The sequence below is a fragment of the Drosophila mojavensis genome, unplaced genomic scaffold, assembly GCF_018153725.1.
Source record: "Drosophila mojavensis isolate 15081-1352.22 unplaced genomic scaffold, ASM1815372v1 contig_277, whole genome shotgun sequence".
In the NCBI taxonomy this organism is placed as follows: Eukaryota; Metazoa; Arthropoda; class Insecta; order Diptera; family Drosophilidae; genus Drosophila; species Drosophila mojavensis.
This window is the reverse complement of record NW_025318822.1, coordinates 747,262-765,392: the sequence shown is the minus strand read 5'-3', so window position 1 is coordinate 765,392 and position 18,131 is coordinate 747,262. Positions and strand designations below refer to the sequence as shown.

At 42.0% G+C, this 18,131-nt stretch overlaps 3 protein-coding genes across 3 annotated transcripts; 2 read left to right on the top strand and 1 right to left on the bottom strand.

Annotated features, from left to right (window-relative positions):
* The first annotated feature begins 1,250 nt into the window (after positions 1–1,250).
* On the top strand, positions 1,251–2,231 carry LOC6573962. Its single transcript, XM_001999985.2, has 3 exons — positions 1,251–1,734; positions 1,791–1,999; positions 2,057–2,231. Exons 1-3 carry the CDS (start codon positions 1,251–1,253, stop codon positions 2,201–2,203), a joined length of 840 nt encoding a protein of 279 aa, XP_002000021.2. The 3' UTR covers positions 2,204–2,231.
* Positions 2,232–2,734: 503 nt separating this feature from the next.
* LOC6573961 (corticotropin-releasing factor-binding protein) lies at positions 2,735–15,523 on the top strand. The gene is made up of 7 exons (XM_001999984.4): positions 2,735–3,212; positions 10,738–10,813; positions 14,084–14,358; positions 14,438–14,544; positions 14,613–14,731; positions 14,822–14,985; positions 15,045–15,523. The coding sequence occupies exons 1-7, from the start codon at positions 3,162–3,164 to the stop codon at positions 15,285–15,287; spliced, it is 1,035 nt and encodes a 344-aa protein (XP_002000020.1). The 5' UTR covers positions 2,735–3,161; the 3' UTR covers positions 15,288–15,523.
* Positions 15,524–15,610: 87 nt separating this feature from the next.
* LOC6573960 (sphingomyelin phosphodiesterase) lies at positions 15,611–18,068 on the bottom strand. Its single transcript, XM_001999983.4, has 4 exons — positions 17,909–18,068; positions 16,912–17,806; positions 15,992–16,859; positions 15,611–15,913 (listed from the first exon to the last, which is right to left on the bottom strand). Exons 1-4 carry the CDS (start codon positions 18,036–18,038, stop codon positions 15,809–15,811), a joined length of 1,998 nt encoding a protein of 665 aa, XP_002000019.2. The 5' UTR covers positions 18,039–18,068; the 3' UTR covers positions 15,611–15,808.
* Positions 18,069–18,131: the final 63 nt, after the last annotated feature.

Below are 18,131 nucleotides of genomic sequence, written 5' to 3'. Positions count from 1 at the left end.
AACTGTTATAAAGTAAAATGCAATGAATTACCTCTTAGCTAATAAATGTCAAATGAAAATAAACATAAATAAATGTACAAATATTGAAAAACAAACAATAATAAAAAAGAAATAAATAATTCATATTTAAATATATGTAAATAATAAACATATAAAGTTTATAGACGAAGTCCAGACTTTGCTAAGCCCAGCTTCGTATGGGATTTTATGGATGTTGCAAATAATTTCAATATCCAGAACCATTAAAAAATGACAACAGACAGAAGAAGGCATGCCAGAAAGAGAGAGAGAATGAAAGGCGTATCAGAACCCAAGAAATAATAATTAAAATAGAGATATAACATCTACTTTCGTATATTCTATGTATTCAACCTCAACCAAGTAACCGTATTGTAACCATATAAAAAAGAACACTCACTGTTTATTAGGTATCCCTTGTCTACTAGGGATCAGTCTTAGTATTATCAGAAATTTGATCAACTAGGAATAGGAATTGGGAATTTTTTTGATTACTCAACCTCTACCCCCTCAAACCTAAGATTAAATAATGTTCTATTATTCCTATTGTAGCTCTAACTAATTAATACCAACATGGATGCACTCTAAATGTCGTACAGGTATTAAATAATCTCATTCTGACTAAATCCGTTGCCCTAGTCTAAAGTAGTGCAACTAACTAGAAAGTGTGCAACTGAATATAGTTCGAGCTGCTGTCACAACTTTTCCCAGTTTATCGAATTGGAAAGTACGACGCCCTCGGCGCTGCAGATGGAGATGGAGCTCACTGAAACGCTTTAGCCATGGCTAACTGCATCAGCTAACAGTCGAGTGGCACATGCGATTAGAATACGGTGGCATTTGACAAATGCGTTGACAAGGCAATTTGCTGCCCAGCAGGGCGGGGGGGTTTCAGGTCGCTCAATCGACAACAAATTCAATTTCGAATTCAACAGTTTTATATGGCCATGTGGCTTACTAGATCTGGGCACCCGCCCACTCGACTCGACTGGCAGCCGCTGACCATGACCGTCAGCATTGACCACGATCTCCCATCTCCGTTAGCAATTTTATTCTGCACGCAGTACGTAGTGCAGCCTTTTGGCCGTCTAATCACGGGTTGCAGCAGCAAAATGCGTTTCCATTGAGTGGCCCCAGCTCTTGGTCATATATAAAAAGCTGCAGTCGATCGCTCAAGCCACCGCAGTTTCAATCCGAATCTTGATGCGAACTCTTGGTTAGCCGCACACAGAATGCAAGGGAAATTCACGAAAAGTGTCTGCCTGTTGGCCGTGTGTTTGTTGCTGCTGCAGCTGACGGCAGGCCAGGAAGAGGCAACAGTGAAGCCAACGCAGGCCACGGATACGCGCGTCTCTTGGATTGCCCAATTGCAGCAGTTGCGTCAACAGATGCGCAGCTGCTTCCGTTCGGGCTCCGCCTCCGCCTCCGGCACCGGCTCCGGCTCCGGCTCGAGCTTGTGGTCATGTTTTCGTGCGCGCAGTCTGAAAATATTCGAGGACATCATGGCAGCGGATGTGATTCCGCTCTACGAGGGCGTTCGGCTGATTGCCGCACCAAATGCCACAAATGGCCAAGCGCGACCAGCGGCCGATGAGCCCAAGGATCTGAAGCACTTGACCTGGTTTGATCAACTCGCTGTTATCCTGGCCAAGGGCCTCACCACACACACGCTGCAGATCAATCTGGCCAAGCTCACGGAGCGTTATCTGAGCAACGGTGGGTAGCTGAGCAGAGCCTAATCACTTAAACATTCAGCTGAATCCTATCCACAGATGGGCCGGAGCGCAAGGCGGATACCGTGGGCAGCGCACGGCTGCGTCGGCATCGCTTCAACATGATCATCACCATGATGTTTGGCGTCACGGCTCTAGGGGCTGTGCTGGTGCCAATGGGCTTCCAACTGCTTGCCATTGTCAGTGGCAAGGCGTTGCTATTGGCCAAAATGGCATTGCTGCTGGCCTCCATCAATGGCCTGAAGCGGGTGAGCTCTGCCCAAATAAACTTTCTATTTGTGTTATGCGAGCATTTTCTTGGACAGGTCGCCAATACTGGACTCCACTATGGCTTGTACCATGTGCCCGGCGAGCATCTGGGCGGCTACTACGATCGCGGCGACTTGAGCCATCCGCGGAACGTGCCCATACCCGTGGGGATGGCGCCTTCACTTGAGTTTGGCTTGAAGTAAAAGCGGGGAAAGAGCAGAGAGAGTGAAGAGAGAGTTGGAGTAAGAAAGTGGCAGAATTTTCCAGTCAATAAATGTAGTTTATAGATAGTTAAAAAAAAAAAAAAAATACCGTTTTCTTTTCAAGCAAAGTTCGTTGGAGAGCTTTTCAGCTTGGCAACTTTTTGTAGCAAGTTGGCAGCTCTGGTGGCAAGCTTTGCACAAAGCTTTTGGCGTGTTGAGTTTCCCATGTTGCGCGAAACTTTTCAAAAGAAACACACACGCACCCATTGAGCACTGCCTTGGAGAAGAATAAAAATACTTGTGCCAAAATCAGTTGCTGCAAATAGTTCGTAAGCAAATAGAAAATATTTGCATATGGGCGAAGTTTTTCTTTCGCATTGGATTCAAAAGTTGTGCACTTAAAGCAGATTTCAAATTCACGAGCGAGCGATGACGCTGCCGACGCAGCGGGGCTGAGGCGCCTGGGCGGTGTGGGTGGTCGTGTGGTGGCAACACGAGGGCTATAAAAGGAAATGCGCCGCTGATAAGGACCAACATTCTGTCGTCGGTTGCGGCAGCTTTGACATCTCGTGTCGCCAGCCAACGGAAGTCGTGCATTGCAATATCCTGAACAGTTTTTATCCTTTGTATCCCTGCGAGGTGTTCTGTCGTGTAACGGTTTCTGTGCCATTCAAAACGCTTTCACTTTTAATCTAGATCCAAGTGCGAACTACGTGACTCCGCCCCGTCGTCAATTTCCTTCGCTCTAATAAACTTATTGGTAGCGTGTGACCGCTCGCCGCAAATCCACTTAATCAGCTTAGCTCGCTCCTCGCTTCAGCTCCAGGCTCCATCCAGGACGCACTGCTCTCTTTTTTGGCTGTCGGTTAATTGAAAGTCTGGTCTAGGCAACGCCGCAGCGGCAATTGACAATTTCACGGTCCGATTTAGTGCAGCGGCAGACGCAAACTCCGACGGAATGAAGCTCGTGGTCTACTGCTACTTATCCATGATTGTGCTGGGCGTCCAGGTAAGTGCTGACTGGAGCTAGCCTCGAGGCTCTGTGTAATTAGATTTCGATCAACAAGTTGCTTGGCCCCAACTTTTGCCTCAAAATTCAACTCGTGTCTTGTCAATCATTTGAATTAATTTCCCTCTGTCAGCGACTTACGGCCGAGAGATTGATGGCTCCAAGCCAATTCGAGTTTTATGAGCAAAGTTTCAGAAACCTGTCGACTTTTGTTCAGCTTTTTCTGCTGCTCATGTGCTGCGGCAGATTGCTTTCATTAGGCTCAAATTATGTGAATAAGTTTTGGGCGTGCGTCAGATTAAAGGGCTCGGACTCAAATATCATTTGCTGCGAAATCAATTTCATGTTTTATTGCACGCGTTGTCATTTTTATTAGATTTTTTATTCAATTCTCAAGCGACAGCTGTAATTTGTTAAAAAAAAGTTTGCTTGGCCTAAAAAGAGGTTCTCTAGTTAGTATAATTTATATAATTTCATAAGAAAATATTTTGGGCCGGCTAATCATTTAATTTTTGGGATTTTATTCAGAGCTCATTTGAATGCGTTTTTATGTTGGAAGATGTCTTTTAAAATATATTTATTTGCTTATATTTATTTTATCTGATATTTTGATTTGAAGATATTCCCAGTCAGCCAAAAATATATTTTTAAACTGAAAAATTATACAAATATCGATTTCCACTGGCTTAAATTGAACTACAATAGCTTCTCCCCAAATTAACAACATTAAATAAAATATTAATGAGAAACAACTTTAAAAAATTTTAAACAACTTTAATAATAAACTAATGATAAAAAAAATAAAATATAATGAAAATAAATACATAATGAAATCGAGCTGTGTTTATAAGTAATACATGCTCCGAGATATATATATATATTTTTTTTGCTGGGAATTTCTTTAGTTAATCTATATTATAATGCATTGATGCATTGGTTATTCAATATTTAAATTTAGCAACTTTGAAACGACCCATAACATATAATCATTAGCGGATCAAATACTTTAAAATTCTGTAATAGTTAATTTCTCTTAGTCAACTATCAAACGGTTAAGCGATATCATTACATGGAAAAGAAAGAACTGGATACAGAATAATTTATTTTAAATATTATGAATACAGAATAATTTATTTTAAGTATTATGAATACAGAATAATTTATTTTCAATATTCAATATTATTCTTTAAAATCGAATAATTTTTATGAAATTTTGAAAGGTTCGCTGTAGCAGATTTTTAAAATGTAATAAAAATAATCAAATGGTGCCTCAGAATAAGGGAATATTTTAAATAAATGATTAATAGTTGCAGTAGTATTGCCATATTGCACATAATTGAAATGCATTTATAATGGAAGAAGAAAAGAAAAGTATGTACAAGCATTTCCATCAGATACCAACTAATAATTGGCTAAAAATAGGCTTTGCACTTGTGCACGCGTTTCCCCTGTTCAACTCTGACCTACAACAGCTGCAAGTTTAACTTCATTAAGTAATAACAACAAGCTGATTATACAAACAACTCATCTGTCAATATATATATTTATATATAGGCGAGTTTATTCCTGGGCGCAGTACGTACGATTGTAATCTAATTACAATTTACGCGAGAGCTTCGTACGCGTGGGTCGAGAGGCATCGAACATGGCAAAACGTCAGACTACAACATGAATCAATTCGAATTGCAGATTGAATGCGATGTGCACACGGCTTGTGAATGAATGGATCCTTATCGGGCTCACCTTTGACCGTAATGCTATCCATAATATCAGTTGCAACGATATGTTTACATGGGTTCGACGTTCTGCCTCGGTTGTTGTTGTTGTTGTTGTTAGCTACTCAAAAGCCAGTAAATTCCATTGAGCAGACCAAATCGCCCCAAGTGAAGCCAAGTGGCCAGTGTCAAGTGGAGAAGAAATGTAAATTTTGCAGCTGCAATTTAACTGTATGCAGGCAACTCAAACATGGCGACTGAGCCAACGGCGGCTGTGCGGGCAAAAGTCAACATTCAGGCAAGAGGAAAATGGCCGGCAAGGCACACACACATACGCATACACAAACACATATACGTGTACTGCAAATGATGGCCATTCATTGTGTCCACATTGGCTTGGCCTGGACACAATGCAATAGTCAACGTCCAGTCGGACATTGTAGCCAAGCTGGTCACTCAAACGACAGTTGGAGATGAGGCCCCCATTCCTCGGGCTTAGCCTGCACTTGATGCTCGCTTAATGCCGCATGTTAACAGCATTAGCAACACTTTGGCCCTTAACGAGCCACCGAGGCTGTGAGCCACCGAGAGAGGGCCAAGTCTAAAGTGCCCGATTCCTGCTCCAGCTCTGTGACATTTGCCTTGCACATCTGCCAGGAGCCAATTAAAATAAGCTGATGTGCTCTCAAAGTCTTAATTGGCACGGCAATACATATATGTATATGTATACCGACAGCAACACCGAGATGTGTAAATATACACATATGTATATATATTTGTATACGCCAGCATTAGAGAATCAGGTTATTGTCTTTCTTTTTAATAAGTGCAGAGACAAACTTTCTTAATTACCGTTTATTTGTCATTGTTCTGCTCGAAGAGTGTGTGAAAGTAATTTTTGCACTCGAAGTTGTTGCTGTTGTTGTTGCTTTTGCTCTTCACTTTGGAAGGGCGCAAACTTTTAATCGACACCAATTTGTCAACTGCGTCGCTGGCAGCAGCAGCCAGGGACAGAAGCTGCTCCCCAGACCCAATAAATCCAATATCTAAGTATTTCGTACAGAAGCAGCTGGCCACATTACCCACGCAAATTTGTGCCAAAAAAAAAAAAAAAAAAAAAAAAAAAGAGAAATCGGAAAAAAAGAACCCTCAATGCTGTCACATGAAATATGAGTCGGGGTGGTGCGAGTGCGCACTTTGCATAAAATCCGTTGCAGCATGCTCAATAAATTCCGAGACGCAGTCTGTGCTTCCAGCGCTTCTATGTGCGACTAATTTCCGCCAAACTAATAGATGTCTTTACGCTGTGGAAAATACTGCGGTGCTGGAGCTGGAGCTGGAGCTGGTGCTGGGGTCACATGACTGAGCCATTTTTGCGTGTCATAGACGTGACATGACATAAAGTTAATTAAGCTCCATTTGCTGGGGCAACAACAACATCGCGCTGAGTTGACATCACGAGTGCTCTGCGCGGTAATTAGTTAGCTTCAAGCAACGTAAATGGTCCCATTCGAACTGCACTTCCAGTTGCAGTTGCACTTTTCAGTTAAATGCGGCTTAAAAGCTGGCGGCCGGCGCTGTTGATTCGGCTTTTGCGTAAATTAATTAAATACTTTTTTAATAAACGGCCGCATTGGGCCCGCTGAGCCATTAGTCCCACTGGCCATTCAGGCGTATACGCGATAAAATTAACTTTTCATACGCTTCAAAGAACGTCTTGTGCTGAAATGAAAGGCGACATTTGCAATCCGAAAACTTTGTGCTATCTCTTAATGAGCTAATGAGAAACTTTTATTGAGGTTGAAGGCTAATTTGATCTTGATTTGATTTATATGCCGCCAATTCATTGAATTAAAAATCAAATTCAATGGACTTGAACTAATTGGAAAAACAAAAAATCAAAGAGAAGGCGTGAACTCAAATATTTGCTTGCTCCTGTTCATTTATTGGAGAACGACGCTCGAACTGTTGTATGTCAGGGGCTAAATATAGAAATCCAAAATAGATTATTACAGATTAGCGATTCGCTGGAAAACTCTGCTGCAACAGCAGAACTCTCATATGTTTACAGCTTTGCAAGAGCAGAAATAATAATAATCTATATATAATATGTAAAAATAAAAAATAAATAAAAAAAAAATTAAATACAATAAAAGATTAAAAATAATACAAAAATAGTATTAATATTGATTTTAAAAAATAATAAAACATAATTAAAATTATAATAAAAATAATAATAATGATCATATATTATGAAAATAATAATAATAAAAAATAAATTTAATTAAGAAAAATACTAAAACATTTTAAAATTTTGTGTGACAACAAAAGTTTATATATTAAATTTGAAAAAATTTCTTTTTAATTGTCCTTTAAATATTAAAAAAATAATATATGTTATATTCTACTTCTAAATATTTTTTATTTATTTATTTATTTTTTAATTTAAAGTTTTTTGCCCTGTTAACATTACATGTCTATATGATATTTAATATATCTTATTTATATTATTATATTTAATAATTCGGTTGAATAAATGATTTGGCTATCAGAATAATTTACTATTTGCTTATACAAAAATGCATACTACTTGTATATATTTCGGCCCAAATATATATAGAAGCTATATTTTATCTAATAAATCGAAATAATCTCTATAAGCTATAAGTATTTATCGACAATTAAATATTAAAATATTTACAAGCTTCACCACAAATTTCAACACTTCTTTGTAGAAGGAAACGATATTTACATATATTTCTATAGAGAGAGAGAGAGAGAGAGAAAAAGAGAGAGAGAGGGAAAAAGAGAGAGAGGCAGAGAAGTAGAAAGGCAGAGCTTAAGCCTATTGGGTTGTAAAACACAACATATGCTTAAAATTTTCTCACACGATATTCCATTTATAATCTCGATAGGCAAATGCCTAACTAGAGCTCATGAGAATCGCAAAGAGAAGCAAAAGTAAAAGTACATGCTCTTCCAATGGTGTGGGTTATTGAAAAATGAAATTGCCCAGCGTTTGATATAACAGAACATCATATACATTTCAATGAAAGATTAGCTACAATCCTTTAAGGACAGCGTATTAGTATGCATATTAGATAACGTCGTGAAAAAGGCAAGCCAATTTTTGGTTAATATTTAATAAATACAAAAGTGAAAAAAAAAACTGCCCGAAAAATGTTTTATAGCACTGAGGACGTAGCCTGTTGCTGGTCAGACGACCCTTTTAAAGCGAGTATTTGCTGTCTGCGTGTAAGCTGTTGCTGTAGCTATCTCATGATTAAGTCATGCTATGCTCATACTATGTGAATTGTTATATTTGAGACGGAATGTAAATATTTGGGAAGTCACGGCTTAGCGCGAAAATCTTTCGCTTGTGCCTGTGTGTGTGTGCAATAAATATTTGAACGGGCTGCCGAATACCTTTCACGGCATTTCCGGTTCGTAGTGGGCGTAGGTGTCAAGTTGTTGTTGTTGTTGGCCATCGGCAGCATCTGCCAGAGCTGGTGGCGTTTTAATTAAGTCATAATATTTTAGGAACTCTGCTGCTGGAACAGAGATTCGACACGAACAAACTTGTAGCCAATTAGAGCAGAAAACTTTTAATACACAATATGTTTGACTACATCTGATGCGAAGTTCCATTACGAGAGCAGGACAACGAATGCTTTTAAATTGCCAATGAATTATTCTAAATGAATTTCGAATGCATGATAAGGTCATTAATATATGCACGTGGCTTTGCACGTTCCAAGAGCTGTGCGCATAAATCAAAAATCATTTAAAGTCAGCTGTAAAATAACTTGAATTGAACTTTATATGGATATCTGTGTCTGTGTGTGTTTGTGTGTGTGTGTGTGTGTTTGTATGGTATAAAGATAGAGGTGTCGTTGACAAGCCATAATAATTTTACAAACAACTCGGACCAGCTGCTGCCAGCTAAAAACGAACTAGCAATCCCACAACTTTAACAAAGGAATCCAATCGACAGCCATGGGTGGCAGCTGTTATCCTGGTAGCTGGGTGCCTCGTCCTGGCATGCCGAATCCCATTCAGCGACAATGATATTATGCAAATGAACTTGCTTCGAGTGTTTTCAAAAGGATCATATTTATCATTTATTTACCGACTGTCATCAGCTTTGACGAATGCTGCGAATTGTTCAACAGCCTCTTGATTGACTTTACAATTTGCTTTTGCCTCTGCGAGCGTCAAAGATTAATGACGTCACTTGAGCATAAAAAATATCATGCGTAGGTGTGTGTGGGTGTGTGTGTGTGTGCAGATTAAAGTTAGGCCACCAAAGCCGCCACTAATTGACAGTTTCATAAGCATACGGCTCACCACGGCTAGCTCGTTATAGACCGAAATCACGTCGGCTTTTTCGAGTATTGCGCAAACAATACGCCAAACTTCGAGCCACAAATACAATTATTTTTTCCTTTCGTGAACTCTGAGGGTTGAGCACTGTTGCGAATCCACATTCATCAATTTAACCGTCGCTTTTCTGTCTGAGCGTGAACCCAAATGAAAAACAATTTCAATTAGCGCCCCGAACGCAACCTTTTATCAATTCGGCGAAGATACAAAAAATACTGTGAAAATGAATAATAATAACAGTGATAAAAAATAGCGAAAAAAAAAAAAAAAAAAAATGTGCCTAGTCAGAGTCAAAGTGCTTGGCTTGAAATATGACATGTACCAGAGAGAAGAAGGGCGTGGCTTTGATTGAGCTTATCTAATTGCTCAGTGTGATAAAAATCACAAATTTCTCAAGAAATAAAACCCTTTTGGAAACCAAAATAAACTCCTTTGAAGGAACTGTGAATAACTGTGTAAAATGTTTAACTGAATATTTAGCGAAGAGTAAGCGAAATTTAAGCTTTATTTAAGTTGTGAAATGTTTAGTTAAAGATTTATTTACGACTAAGTAGAGTTTATGCTTCAGCTTAAAGAGTATTGGAAAGATAAATACGATTGCTTTGTAAATACTTTGCGTATTTCCTTAACAAATATCATAAATATTCTCTTTTATGTGATATCTTCCCTTGTTATATATAGACATTTTACAATTTGTATGGTTACGTCCGAAAAATTACTGAAAAGAGAATTTAAAAAACTGTTAAGTAAAAAAGCAACACTGATTACAGGGTATTAATGAAGTTGTCAAAGAGCAATCCATAAACTGAATGATGTGATTTCGAGCCCATGTCAAAGGACATTGTTTTTCCCTTGGGCTTCAGTCCGTCGCTATTTATAGAACATTGAGTTCTTAAGCTTAAAACATTTATGCTTAAAATTCAAGACGCAGAAGCACTTAAGTCTTCGCTGCTCTGACGAGTCAGCTGCAAGTTACGCGTGTGGTTATTGCTCGACTAGTGGGCCAACTAGTCGACTAGTGAGTGGGTCGGCGTTTAATTAAAAGCGCAATTGTACAGCATCGGCAGCTGCATTGAGGCTCAGGCACAGCGACATTGTCCTGCCGACCCCTGCCCCCACGGGTCGCAGCAGGCCGGGGGGTCTGATGTTAGCATGTGAGCCAACTAGCACAAAGCGTGCCATTGCCTTTGCTGTGGTGCTGTGATGTTGTGGCTCGTGTTGCTTAGTGAAAGGCTGTTATTGGCTCGACAGCCTGCTGATTTTTATCGCATTCGCGTTTCAGTTTTGTCAACAACATTTGCGGCACATTTTGAGTGCATATCTCTGCCGTCTCGTCGCCTGAATGACGGCTGATGCCGTCAAAGCGGCTATTCACGCCCATAGAAAAAACATCTATTTTGCTCTTACACTTTTAATCTTTCGCACAGGCTTGGCCCACCGTGAAGCGCTCCTTCGAGCTGTATCCGGGCGCAGCAATGCCCCACACCGAGCACCGAATCGCAGGTAAGAATAAAGCGCGCACAAATACATACAACTATGTACCTATATAGCGATAAAGTGGCAGGGGGCGGGGGTGGGCGGAAGATGCACTAACAAATTGGTAGTTAAAAGTTTTAGTCAAGTGCCGTCGGGTGAGTTGCACTTTGGCGGCTGTCGAGAGTCTATACACTAAGAAAAATGAAGGTGATGCAATGCGAGAGGAATTTACAATTGTCAATTTTATTTGCTGCACTAATAGTATTTAATTTAGTTCACAATATAGAAAAGTATTGGCAATTCTGTTGATAGCCCCAAAGTTCACTTTGCACAAAGTTTCAATAGACAATCTCGAATCTTTTTTAGAGTGTAAACCCTTACAAAATATTTGCGGTTGGGCCAAACTGTCTCTCAAATTGCTTTCGCTCGCATGTTGTCGAGTGTTTTTCTTTTAACCACTTTAGCCGCAATGACGTATACGTAATTTATTTACATAAGAGCTGCAAAATTGTTTCTCCATGCAAGAAATGCGAGCAAACACAATCAAAAATTGCACTTCAATCGAAATCCATTCGAATAAAACTCATGAATATTCATTCATCGATTGTCAGGACAACAGCAAATCTGTGAATGCTTTGATGGTCATTAAGATAAGATTGAGTTCCTAATGAAAAAAGTAGCATATTGAATTTTGTCAGTGAGCTAAGAACGGTAAACTAACTGTAAGTCCATCCGACAGCATCTATAAATAGTATAACCAATCCAAGCTGGCCACACGCCAGCAATTGGCAAGGCAACCGCAGCTACGTCCTTGGCCATTTCCATTAGAGTAAACATAATATAGCTGCAGAAATCTTAGTTTTCCGTTTCCTTTTACTTTTTTATTTATTTTCTGTATTTTGTATTTATTCGGTTTATTTATAATTGCTGGGGGTTTGCGCCTTCGGCCGCTGCTAGCCAAACAAGTAAACAAGTCAAAGCTGAGATTGCGCGATAATTTATTCATAGATGACATCATCTTGAGTTTTGAATTTTGATATGATTAATTATGCATAGTGAGTGAGAGAGAGGGGGAGAGAGAGGGAGACAGAAGAAATTTAAATATTATTGCTGGCAGTCTAGTCCTGTAGACAAGAGTTCTTTGAACCAGTTGCCCAGCCTGGACAAGTTGTGTAATTAAAAAGCAATTAAGTAGATTGCCTATCAATTTATTTCAACTTGATGTTAAATTCCATTGACACGAAATGCTGTGAAAATATGTTTTACTTTTACTTCTAGATCAGAATAAATACCCTCACGAATTTCAAGGGTACAACCCAGAGCTTAGAGTATATGACAGTCTAATATACTCAACCACTTATTTCTACATAATAAATCAAAGAACTTTTTTAGCCCAAGAGCATTGGCAGCTTAGCAAATGTGAGCTTCTTTGATGCTTGATTTTTGAGACAAAGTTAAGTTTATTTATAAATATTTAAAATAGTCTACATGTATTATAAAGCTCTATTCGCAAAATAAAGAAATAAAAATTAATTAGGGAAAATTCTCTAGTGAAGGAATTTACAGACATACATATATGTCCTTTCTAAGCTTAAGAACTGTCATTTAAATCGTGTTTTTCATAGAAAATACCAAATTTATTATCAATTGGCATAAATGAATACATTAGTGCATAATTATAGCTATTGCAAATTCAATGTCAGTCGTTATTTATCAATTATGCATAATGTTGCTAAAGTTGTTAAGCGCACTCAATTCAATTATTGAAATGCGCATATTGTGACAATTTAATGCAATTAAGCAACATAATAAACAATTAGGCGCCAAATGTCCTAAATCCCCACGCACACACACACACACCCACACCCACACAAACGCTTAAAAGCCACTTGGCATTCGCAGATACTTTTGCAAATATATGGAGTAAATGAAACAACAAACGAAACATCAGCATGACGAATTCTAAATATCCTTGCTTGACCACTTAATAATAGATAATTTGTTATTGTTAAATACAGTTAACATTTTGGATAGCAATATATTACAATAGGAAAATATTACAATATTTTAAAATTGTGCTTTAACATTTTATTATTTATTTAGATTAAATAAATAAACTCATGTTTATTCACTGCTTAAATTATATTTACAAATAATTTAGACATTTTTAATTATATATTATTTTTTTATTTTTTATTTATTAATTATTAATATTTATTTAATATTTATCATTTTTATTTATTTCGATAGTATAAATAGTTAAGGGCTGGTTGTAGAGCAAAATAGATTGGTTATATAATAATGCAGACTTTAGTCAAATAATACCTAAAATAATGTAAGCTGAATAATAAAAAATTAAAATTGAATGATAAGATATAACTTTACAAATTTTATTATTTTAGCTGAGACAAATATGTATGCATAAATATACATTTATATATTTTGTATACCCTGAGCCAATTGAAAATGGGAAATCAGGGCATAATGGTTTAAAAAATATTAAACATTAGTAAACAACATTTTATTTACATAGATCATTTTTAAATTTCAGTTCAAGAAAATATATATTTGCAGCAACAGAATTGAATACTTTACATACCCTAATTAGGGTATACGAATAGGTACTGCCTGCCGTGTGCACAATAAGCGATTTTATGGACAGACACACAAAATACGCTTGGGCACACTTACACATACAAACACACACACTCAAGTTGCGTGTGTGTCGAGCATGCGAAAATGTCCAAGGCAGACTATAGTTTAATTGTTTTTGGTCAGGCAGAAGAGTAATAAAAAGCCAGCGCAAAGTAAACCATATTGGCGGGTTTGAGGGTGCCCGTGTGTGTGTGTGTGTGCGTGTGTCGCTGTCTGTGTGTGGACTACCAAAATCTAGCCAATAATGCGCGCCATAAATCAGGCAACAGTAGCCATAGTCAGGGAATTAAGTGGCATCAGCTGGACGGCCCGCAGGTCTGTGTATGATATATTAATTGCTGGGATGCTGGCAACGAGCTTGGGTCAAGACGTGGCTTCAATTTGCATGTGTGCGCTGAAAGCCAAGTGGCTTTCAATTAGGGCATCAACACACACGAACACACACACCCACACAGACAAAGCTTCGGCTGCAAATTGTTGCAACTTACACAATTGGTTAAATTGCTTTCATATGCCCAGCGGGCAGTTAATGAAGTAAGAGAAAGAGCGCGAGAGAGAGAGAGGGAGAGAGGGAGAGAGGGAGAGAGAGAGAGAGAGAGAGAGAGGGAATTCTAATCAAACTCCCACGCAATGCCGTTACAGATTGCATGCATGTGGCCTCGGAGCCAGGTGATTACATTTTCAAGAAGTCAGCCGCAGCGCCGCCAGCGGCTCCATTGGCCGTGCTCAATTTCAACAGAGATGCGACGCTGCTGGAGCTGGAGGCGGCCACCAGCGCGCAGTTGGAGGCAGCTGCTGCCGCGGCCACGGCCGCCGAGTCCGTCTGCGGTCTATATGTGATTGGTGAGCCAGACACGATTGTCGAGATAACCATGAAGCACTATGACGTCAATTGCGAATCGGGTGGCCTGATGGCGGTGAGTGATCCCAGTGTTTAATGTTCAATTATAATTGATGAGCTTATGCGACGGCAAACCACTCATTCTGTTTGTGCAGTTTGTGGATGGCTGGGAGCTGAATGGTGAGTACTTTCCGTCAATCAAGGATCATCATCGTCTGCTCGAGGATCGCGTGTTTGAGTTCTGCAACAACAATAAGCAATGGTAGGCTGGCATGCTCTTCCCCTTTTATTTACCTCTTTTCATTTACCTCTATGTAACTGTGCTTCCAGGCCACGCTTCAGCAACAAGAAATTCTTTCGATCCAGTCAGAATGCTGCACTGCTGCAGTACCGCATACCCACCCGCGGCTCCTTTGTGGCCAACGTGCGCTTCCATAAGATATCGCAACGTAAGTTTTTTAGAAATATTAGCTAAGATTTCCATTTATCTCTCTCTGTCTGCCACTCCCCCTCTCTCTCTCTCACTCTTTCCCTCCCAGCTTGCAATGTACTTGTCCAGGACACCGCCGCCGTCTATCAGATGTCAAACTTTGGACACGCTCGCAACTGCACACTCTCCGCACTCTTTCCGGCTGCCGTCTCCCTGGGATCTCTGCGCATTGGCGGCAAGACTGTGCGTGCTCAGGAGAAGGTCAACTACGATGTGAGTATATTCAGTCAGGAGTGAGTCGCTCTTACTCTTGAATTCCCATTGCCTTCTAGTGCCACCAATACGAGGATCGCCTAGATATTGGTGGCTCGGCTGGGCTGGACACCACCGGCATGGAGCTAGCCAGTGCCGTTTGTGGTGCCACCACCGAGCTGGGTCCCGAGCAGGCTATATTCTGTGGCGTTACCAGCGTGCGTCTGGTCTCCACCGGTCGCTACCAGAATCAGGCAGCTGTCATCGTACGCAAGGCCGACGAGCACGATCTGGATATAGCCACGCTCCTGTGCGCGCTATAAGCGGCTAACTAAAGAGACGAAGGAAGGGATGCGGCCGGCACAATGATTACAATTTGATGTTTGTAAATATGTATGTGGGTGTGGATGTGTAAGCACGATGGCACCAGAGAGACAAGGCAAGGCAACCCCCACCCCCTCAGCCCTCAGCCCCAGCGCCTACCCCAACTCCCATTTTGCTTGGTTATTATTGTAGCGCTTTACCCCATCCGAGCACAAAGTATTCACATGCCAAAACTAAATAGCGAAAAAAAAAGGAAAAAAAAAAAAAAAATTAAGAAAGTAAATTCAATGTAATTATATGTGTATATCAAAAATTCTGAATGTTAAAACTACAAACTGGTTTTATTTGCTATCGTGTGTGGGTTCAGCAGGGTCAGTGGGCACAGTTTATGGCGCAGTTTATGGGCGCTCTGCTAATCGAACTAATTAATAACGATGTGCTATAAATAATCAACTATAATCGTGGTGCGGCAGCCCACAAAGATAAGCCATTCGTCTGACTCTTGGCAGCTCGATTGCCATTAAAGCAAGTGGCGCAGCGCCATCAGCAGAGCCAGCACGCTGGCGAGGCTGTAAGCCGTTAATGCAGCTGCACCGTCGTCCTGCGGCTGCTTCTCGTTCTCGAGCTGCAAGCAAAGGATAACAGAGAAAAGACTTTAAGCATGCGATGCGACGCTGGAATATTCAAGGCCGCCACGACTTACGCTCTGCTGGAGTATGGCCTGGAGCTGGCGACAGCGCTGCTTCTCGTTCCACCGGCTTGTGGCGATGCGGCAGATGGTGCTGTTCAGGCATCCCTCGTCGCAGCCGGCGGCCAGCTTGGGATCCGCCTCGGTCATCTTGTAGCGCCAGAAGAGGCGCAGTAAATCCGGCTTCTTGGCCATGTCCTCGAGCAGCTGATCGATGCCAGCGGCGCTTGTGTTCTTCGTAAATGTCTCGCCAAACTCGTACTCCTTCTTCCAGGTGGGCGGCTCGTTGGGCTTCAGATTGGCCTCGGTCAGGTTGATCGTGTAGGTGTGGTGATCCAGCACCTGCAGAGTCTTCGCGTGCAGCCGGTAGATGCGATAATTGGGATTCTTGTAGGAGTAGGTGGTCAGACTGCCGCCATTCCAGGAGACAGCCATGGCCAGGCCCGTCTCCGTATAGTGGACATTCATCTCGTCCTTGTGCGTGTGCCCGTTGTAGATGCCCGTGATGACGCGGCTGAAGCGCGCCACGATGCGATTGTATTCCCTGGACCACTCCGTCCAGCAGTCGCCATCGCCAGAGGGAATGTGAGTCAGCACCTGAACCCGCTCGCCGGCCTTCTCGGCGTCGAGCAGCGTGTCGTGGAACCACTGCAGCTGCTCCAGCACAATGGAGCCGTCGTAGAATAGCCACCAGTTGTACAGGTAGCAATCCATGCTGTTCAGCGCAATGATGCGCTGTCCCTCCCTCAGAGAGAGCGTGTAGTAGCCGCCACGACGCACGGTCGCCTCAGCCTCCTTGGGCAGCCACTTGGACCACAGGCTCCACACATGCTCGTACAGCCAGTCGACTCGGAGAGATTCGGGTATCTCAGCGTTGCCAAAACTAAGTGAAAAATATCAGGAGTGAGTGGAGAGTGGACTTTGGTTCTACTTACACGTTTGCTGGGTGCGGCTCATGGTTGCCCAGGCAGGGATAGACTGGGATTTTGGGAAAGTGCTCGGCGAGCAGTTGATCGATCTCCGTGAGCATATCCATGTTGCCCTTCCGCGTGGTGGACCAAACATTGTGCGGCGGCACATCGCCCGTGTGGTAGATCCAGTCCAGCGCGTGCTCCTTCTTGATCTGCTCGAAGGCATTCAGGATCAGGTGCTTGGGCGTGTCGCAGTCGCGATAGTCGCTCCAGTGGCCAGCGCCCGTTGTATTCGCATCGGCGGGCAGATCATCGCGGCAGCACATGGGCTCCTTGCACTCCGCCAGGCCGCCGCTCTTGTACTCCGGATCGTAGTGGATGTCGGTTAAGTGCAGCACCAGGTAGTCATTGTCGCTGTGCTCTGCCAACTCGTAGTTGGATTCGTTGGGCGTCTCACCGACGATGGTCACATTCAGCTTGAACTCCGGTTGCTGCACCTGGCAGATTTTGATGGGCAGCATGCTGCAAATGCTCCGCGACTCGGCCACCGTCTCGTTGAAGATGTAGTCGAGGATCGGCCAGTTCAGGTCGAACAGGCCGGAGCACACCTCCTGCGTCTGAATATCGAAGTAGTCGCATAAGCTCAGCAAAATCTTCTTGGCATTCTGATTGCGATTGGGTCCGGTCAGCTCGCCATTGGGGCCCGTGAAGGTGCGTCCGATCACGTTGACCGTGGCGCGGCAGATGGTGCACGTGAAGTACTGATCGGCCGCGCTGAGATCGACCAAGGGCTGGGTGAAAATGTCCTTCTGGCTGTGTGACGTGCGCAACTCATCGCCCAGAACTTTCAGTCGCGGCGACTCGATGCCCGTCCGCAGGTACTTCACAAATTCCTGGCTAATCTCTTCCGCCACGCTGACTGCAAATGGAAACACGATTAGGGCGAATCTAGATTTTCCGTGACAGCTCTTGAGCCACTCGGCGGGCTGCGATAAGTTTTTGTGGAAAATAAATCAATCACCTGAACTGGCAGCTGTGAGACGCTCTTCGGTGCTGAAGCTAATCGGCACACCGGGCAGGTTATGGGCGTGGCCGCAGGCGAGCAGCGAGGCTAGGCCCAGTAATACCAGAAGACTCCACTCACGATCCATTGCGGATAGGCAATGCGGCTAAGACTAAACTCCTGCGAAACAATCAACCCATATTTATAGGCAGCAGACTCTTATCAATCGGCCTATCGTAAT